This window comes from Propithecus coquereli, unplaced genomic scaffold (assembly GCF_000956105.1).
Source record: "Propithecus coquereli isolate 6110/MARCELLA unplaced genomic scaffold, Pcoq_1.0 Scaffold113, whole genome shotgun sequence".
NCBI lineage: Eukaryota > Metazoa > Chordata > Mammalia > Primates > Indriidae > Propithecus > Propithecus coquereli.
Genome location: NW_012135303.1, coordinates 3,865,663 through 3,872,949, shown reverse-complemented (window position 1 = coordinate 3,872,949; position 7,287 = coordinate 3,865,663). Strand labels below are relative to the sequence as shown.

General features: G+C 42.1%; 1 protein-coding gene across 1 annotated transcript in view; it reads right to left on the bottom strand.

Moving 5' to 3' along the window:
* ALS2CR12 (amyotrophic lateral sclerosis 2 (juvenile) chromosome region, candidate 12) overlaps positions 1-7,287 on the bottom strand; it is a 32,176-nt gene that overhangs the window by 10,732 nt on the left and 14,157 nt on the right. Inside the window, exons 7-10 of the mRNA XM_012655723.1 lie at positions 4,395-4,492; positions 3,365-3,417; positions 1,840-1,939; positions 217-320 (exon numbers count right to left, since the gene is read on the bottom strand). Of these exons, the coding sequence (XP_012511177.1) occupies positions 217-320; positions 1,840-1,939; positions 3,365-3,417; positions 4,395-4,492 (355 nt within the window). The remainder of the gene's footprint in view (positions 1-216; positions 321-1,839; positions 1,940-3,364; positions 3,418-4,394; positions 4,493-7,287) is intronic.

Below are 7,287 nucleotides of genomic sequence, written 5' to 3'. Positions count from 1 at the left end.
TAACCCAGTGGTAAGACTGCCTAGCCTGTGATAAGAATGTCTAGCTAAAGGACAGCAAGACTGTCAGTCTACTTGCATATGTTTCCAGGCAACCTAGGAAAAAAGGAATATTCCCATAAATACAGAAAGATCACCTAATTACAGAGCACACCTGGGAACTCAGATATACTGCTTGGACTACACATTCAACCATTGATGTGCTTTGGGCTGAGTTACCTCCTTCTCTCGAATGAAGTTCTCAAAGACAGCACTGTAGGATTCGTTTATTTTCTTCTTTTCTTCTTCTGACTCTAACTCAAACTTTTTTGTCATTTTATTTTCTGTGGAGGTGAGAGGAAAGCACATGGACATGTAAATGTGGGAAAAACTGGTGCAGAGAGAAACCCAGAATATCTGAAGATAAAAGCAATGCCAGACTGGATCAAACTCAAGGTCCTTCCAGTCTGCTGTCCAGCCTCTGACACCCACCTGCGATGCTTGAGTGTGAGGTGAGCGTGGTGGTTGTCCTCAATCACGTTAGTCATAGGGATTTACCACCAACATCGCTGGTTTTTTGTGTGTAGCTTATTTTGGATCTGTTGCCTATTATTTTGTGCATTCACTCTGCGGAAGCAACCACTATGCATTCTTGGATATCCTTGTCTTAAAATAAAGCTCTTGGCTAATGTGACTTTGCCAGCAATAAAATTCATCTGTACTTAGCCCTGGCATAGAGGTAGGCGTAAACTGTTTTCCTGGGCAGAGGAACCTGCCAGCAGAGGCCCAATATCAAACAAGAAGAAGATCAGGAGGGAGGGAGGGGAAACACAGATTTCCTCAGTGTCGCAATTCTGGGGATGGACAGGGAATCTCTGGGTGACAGGGTAAGCTTCTGGACTGAGTGGCATGGGGAGCAGCTGGCATCTGGTCTTCCAAATGAGTGGTTACATCTTAGACTTTGACAACATGGGACAAGTGTCATATGAGTAGCTAGAAATCTGGGAGGTGACCTGAGTGTTGCTGCACATGGCTCCTAGGTAAAGCCTCAAACAGGAGTAGCTCCAGGTCCCGTTCCCCACCCTTAACTAAGGGTCTTCATGTTACCTCTGGTGGTCCAGAGTCCCCACCAGAATGTGGATTAACTTTCCCACGGAGTATCTGCATTTAAATGAGTGACCTATTAAAATCAACTAAATACAAGATGAATGGGGTTGGAGTAGGATGTGGAATTGGTCTGTAGAGGCCCCGCTCCTGCCTCATCTCATCTAGTCTTCGAGAGCTGGGGCAGTCCCACACAGCCCTCACTCCTTTTCTCCATTTATGAAGGTGCTCAGTGAGGGGGAGGTGCACCTCTAGAACACTTCATATGATCCAGGCTCTGTGTTAAGTGCTGGGACTATTAAAAATATTTATCAAACACATTCCTTTCTGGGAAATGTGAGGGTATAGAGGCTCTTGGTATAATGGATTGTGTTGTTCTTCCCTCCACGCACAAATGAATATTTCACGTTCTAATTCCAAAACTCTTGGAACTTTGGGGTCCCCTGAATCTAGACAATAAAGTCTGTAGACCCCTATAGCAATTCCAACATTTGTTCCAGCCCATCATGGGCAAACTTGGACCCAGTGAGTTTTGGAAAGGTGTAGGCTTAGAGCCCCTTAAATCAGGTGTTTGAACTTCAAAAAAGACCCTGCCCTTGTTGTCACTTTGCCTTCTTGAAAACTCCGGGGCACTTTCCATTCAGGAGTCTAGCATGTGACCTGTCACCTGCGATAAATACTTTCCTCAAGTGAAGACCAAGCTTCATGGCAGTTTTTTGATGCACTTGTCATCAAAAAGCTAGAAGTTCGTGTACTCACTTTGCTGTAGCAGCATCTTTTCCCGCTCCAACTTCTCATCTTTCTCCCATTCTGCCTTCCGCTTTGACCATTTATCTTCCATTTCATCATAAATGCTATCCTGTGGAGACACAAAGGTGCCATGAAGAAAATTGTCCTAAACAAAGGAGACTTGGAGAAGCTGCAGACTCAGCCCAGGGAGGGCCCCGCCCAGCGCTGCACACTGGCCATGGCACAGCACTGGGCCCCGGGCAGCTTCTGTCCCTGAGGTGCCCCTCCCAAGTGACTGGTGGGAAGTAAATTCCAGCCCCGCCCAGCAGAGAGCTTGTGGGACCCTCACAGTCAAGGGCAAACGATGCACACCAAACTATGCCTAGTAGTTAAATTGAACACACAGAAAACAATGGGATGTTTTCAGTGTCCATTTTTTCTCAGCAAATCTAACTTCCTTCTGTGGCTGAGGTTAAATAAGTCTGACCCAATGCCAGTCCCGTTGGTTGGCTCAGCCTTCATGAGCACAGAACCCCAGGATGGGGAAGGCCCAGATCTGGATGCTAGTAGTAGGGTCCAAGGATACTGACTCCCTTCCTTCTCAGGTTAGCAGCAGGATTCACACCTGGCCAATTCTATTTACCACTCACACTTCTTAGGCTCTAATTTGTGATGTTTTCCCTGACTGCATCAAGGAGTATCTTGAAAAATGAGTTTTGGATATCAGTTCAAAAGTGAAACTGTGAGTGGTGGTGTTTAACCTTTGGTAGAGTGACCAACCATCCTTGTTTGCTTGGCACTGAAGGGTTTCCTGAGATGTTCTGAGATGGCTAGAGCACTCCATGCTCTGCCTGTGGGGATGCAAAGTGATTCAGTCTTTGTGGAGGGCCATTTGGCCAAATCTATTAAAAGCCTTTAAAATAATTTATTCTTTTTGACCCAGCACTCTACTTCTAGATTCAAAGATGTTCAAAGTTATATTATCATTACAGCAAGCAATTGGAAATAACTCAAATGGCCGGTAGAAGGGAAACAGTGAATACCCAATGGCAATTCCCTTAGGATAATATCTAGTCATTAAAAAGGAGGGGAAAGCTTCTGAAATGCTTGATGACAAGAGGGTACAAAAATGTATGTGGATTTTTATACAGTGTGATATCAATTTCCTTGGCCCTGAACTCACAGAGTTTTAACAAAGTACAAATATTAACAGTGGTTGTCTTTGGGTGGTGATATTTCTTTCTTTTTGTCATCGTTGTTGTTGATTTTGTATTTCCATTTTTTAAAAAACAACGAGCAGCTATCACTTTTGTAATCACAAACGTATTTTTTGATAGGCCTCTTTAGGGGCTGGGTGACTGACTTGTCATGCACAGAAGCCATCGGGTTTACACTTCTCCCTGGGTGCAGTTAGTGCCACGTAGGTCCAAGGATGCTGCGAGTGTCAGGACATTATTCTCTGGACAAGAGCTCTAGATTCATCCCAGAGCTATCAGCCAGGAACGAGCCTTGCTTCTCTCACTCTCGTGATCCAGCAAGGAGCTCTGTGTCTCACCTGATACATATGAAACATATTCTTCAAATACTTATATTCCTTTTCCATCTCCTCTGGACAAAAGGAAAACAACAACAAGGTCATGATTATTTGCACGTTTTCAAATTCCAATGTGAGCTCTCCTGCACACCTTCTCCACCTCAAACTCATCCCCCAGACAGTGAAACCTTTGTGTGCCCCAGAAATCACCCTGAAAACTTACTAGAAATGCAAACGCCTGGACCCCACCCTAAACTCACTGAATTGGGGTATCAGGAGACGAGGCCCAGTATTTGCTGGATTTTGATACACATCACGTCTGAGAACTAATCCCCAGGGGTAAACCAACATCCGTGGAAAAAGAGGAACAAAACCTAGTAGCATGCCTTTGCTTCTTTTTTAAAAAACATTTCCATTTTGCACTGATTATTAAAATACTACATTGGAAAATTAGTGAAGTATAAAGTATAAATCAGATACCATCTTTAAAAATATTTAAGGCAAAATTAAGGAAGAAGGTTATAGAATTTCTCCTTTTCTCTGAGGAGATTAGTCTACCCACCTGGAATTCTGAAGGATACACACTTGGCCCTTTCCAACGGCAGCATAAACAAATGAGATATCTGGCCACTACAGCCCTTTTGCATTATAAGGTGATAAAATCAAAGTTGGCAGTGAGAATTTAATGAAGTAATATCATTTAAAGGTGAGGAAACTTGCTGAATTGAAATAGTATTATATTTGTAGAACTTTAAAATATGCTTTAAAAAATACTCTCACACTCTCATCACACTGTTAGGGGCAGATATCTTTGTCTTCAATTCCCAGATGGGGAAATTAGGGAGTCACGAAGATGAAGGAACTTTGTTCAGATCTTCCAGGAAAAGGAAGGACATTGGTAGACATGGATTTTCCCCTTTCAGTTTCATTTTTAGTCACTTTTTTCCGCTTCCACGGCCCATCCATGGCCACAGGAGTTCCTTGGCCCTAAACCCACACAGTAGCCTCTTGTCCCTTCACCCAGGGTCATTCTCCCAGGTCCCAACAGTACCTAGCTTCTTTTGGGCGGCCAACTTCTCCTCCTTCAAGGCTGCTCTGAATTTGTTCTCCAACTCAGTGACCTCCGTTTTGTGAGCCTCTTTGAGCTCCCTGTGGGATCCCAGGAGAAGGCCACAATCATCAGTGAAAAGAAGTCCAGGGCTGACCTGCGACACTGCCCTGACTCTACGCTTTTGCCCTCACACAAGAAGTGGAGCCCTCACTTCCTGAAGCAGTCTCCTGGCATCTATCCAGAGGGTGAGAAGACCCCTCTTTTCTACAATCACTGTTTTGAATAGAGCCAGTGGGGCCACAGACTCTTCCCTAGCAGTCAGCATAGTCTTTGCTCACTTTTGCCGTTTGCTCACTTGGGCAACCGGGCTGCATTAGTACCTAGAATAATTTTAGTAACCAAGGTCTCTTCAGCCTCCATCCCAGGGGGCGGATGTTGGCAGTGTTTAAGATGAGTGTAAAAGTGAAAGTCTATATGAGCTATCAAGCCATGAAAAGACGTGAAGGAACCTTAGACACATACCACTGAGTGAAAGAGGTCAGCCTGAAAAGGCTACATACTGTAGGATTCCAACTATATGACATTCTGAAAAAGGCAAAACTATGCTGACAGTAAAAAGATCAGTGTTTGCCAGGGTTGGGGGGGGGATGAACAGGCAGAGCACAGCAGATTTTTAGGGCCATGAAACTATTCTGTATGACACTATAATGGTGGATACGTGTCCTCATACATTTGTCCAAACCCATTGAATGTACAACACTGAGAGTGAACTCTAATATAAACTATGGACTTTGGGTGTCAATGTGGGTTCATCGATTATAACAAATGTACCACTCCGCTGGGGATGTTGATAATGTGGGAGGCTATGTGTGGTGGAGGAGCGGTAGATATATGGGAAATCTCTGTATGTTCTCCTCAATTTTACTGCAAATTTACAACTGCTTTAAAAATAAAGTCCATAAATAAAAGAATGAATCCGTAAATAAAAGGCTATCAATCAACTAGGAGTGCTGTCTCTCTACCAGGATTTCTTTTTTTAAATTTAAAATTGACAGTTTATCACTGTATATATTAATATTTATGGCGTAAAAGGTAATATTATGATTTATGAACATAATGTGGAATAATTAAATCAACCTAGTTAACATTATCACCTCAAACACTTAATGTTTTTTGTGGTGAATACATTTGAAATTTACTTTCAGCAATTTTGAAATGTACAATATTATTAACTATATTCACCACGTTGTGAAATAGATCTAAAAAAATCCCGTATATCTCCTGCCTGAGATTTTGAACCCTTTCACCATCATCTCCCCATTCCTCCCAGCCCCCAGCCTCTTTAACCACCATTCTACTCTCTGCTTCTGTGGGTTCTCTTGTTTCAGATTCCACATATAAGTGAGAACGTGTGTTATTTGTCTTTCTGTGCCTGGCTAATTTCACTTAGCATAGTGTTCTCCAATTCCATCCATGTTGTTGCAAATGACAAAATTTCCTTCTTTTTAAAGGTCAAATAGTCTTCCACTGTGTATATATACCACATTTTGTTTATCCACTCAGTTGTTGATGGACACTTAGGTTAATTCTATAACTTGGCTATTGTAAATAGTGCTGCAGTGAATTTGGGAGTGCAAACATCTCTTTGACAAACTGATTTTAAATCTTTTCGATAAATACCCAGAAGTGGGACTGTGGAATCATAATGGTATTTCTACTTTCAGTTTCTTAAGGACCTGCAATGTAGTTTTCCAGTAATGGCCGTACAAAGTTACAATGCCATCAGCAGTGTGTAAGTGTTCCCTTTCTTCCACATCCTCACCAACACTTGGTATCTTTCATCTTCTTGATAGTAGCCATTCTGACAGGTGTGAGGGTATAGCTCAATGTTGTTTTAATTTGCATTTCCCTAAAGATTAGTGATGTGGAGCATTTTTTCATATACCTGTTGGCCATTTGTATGTCTTCTTTTGAGAAATGTCTATTTGGGTCCCTTGTCGATTTTTTAATGAGATTTTTTTCCTTGCTATTGAGTTGTTTGAGCTCCTTATATATTTTGGATATTAACCCCTTACCAGATGTATGGCTTGTAAATATTTTCTCCTAATCTGTACATTGTCTCTACACATTGTTAATTTTTTCCTTTGCTATCTAGAAGCTTTTTAGTTTGATATAATCCCATTTGTCTATTTTTCCTTTTGTTGCCTGTGCTTTTGGGGTCAAATATGAAAAATCATTGCCCAAATCAATATCATGTAGCTATTTATTTATTTAGAGACAAGTCTTACTCTGTTGCCCCAGGTAGAGTGCAGTGGCATCATCATAGATCACTGCAACCTCAAACTCCTGGGCTCAAGTGATCCTCCTGCCTCAGCCTCCTGAGTAGCTGGGACTACAGGCATGCGCCGCCACATCCAGCTGATTTTTCTATTTTTTGTAGAGAAGGAGTCTCACTGTTGCTCAGGCTATCTCTAACTCCTGACCTCAAGCAATCCTCCCACCTCGGCTTCCCAGAGTGCTAGGATTATAGGTGTGAGCCACAGGGCCTGGCCACCTTTATGTTTTCTTTCTAGTAGTTTTACAATTTTTGGTCTTACACTTAAGTCTTCGATCCATTTTGAGTTTATTTTTGTATATCTCGTGAGATGAGAGTCCAATTTCCTTCCTCTGCATGTGGATATCCAGTTTTCCCACCACACTTATTGAAGAAACTATCCTTTTCCCATTGTATATTCTTGGCACCTTTGTCAAAAATCGATTGACTGTACACACATGGGTTAATTTCTGGGCTCTTTATTCTGTTCCATTGGATTATGTGTATGTTTTTTTTGGCCAGCACCATGCTGTTTTAATTACTATTACTTTGTAGTATAGTTTGAAATCAGGTAGTGTT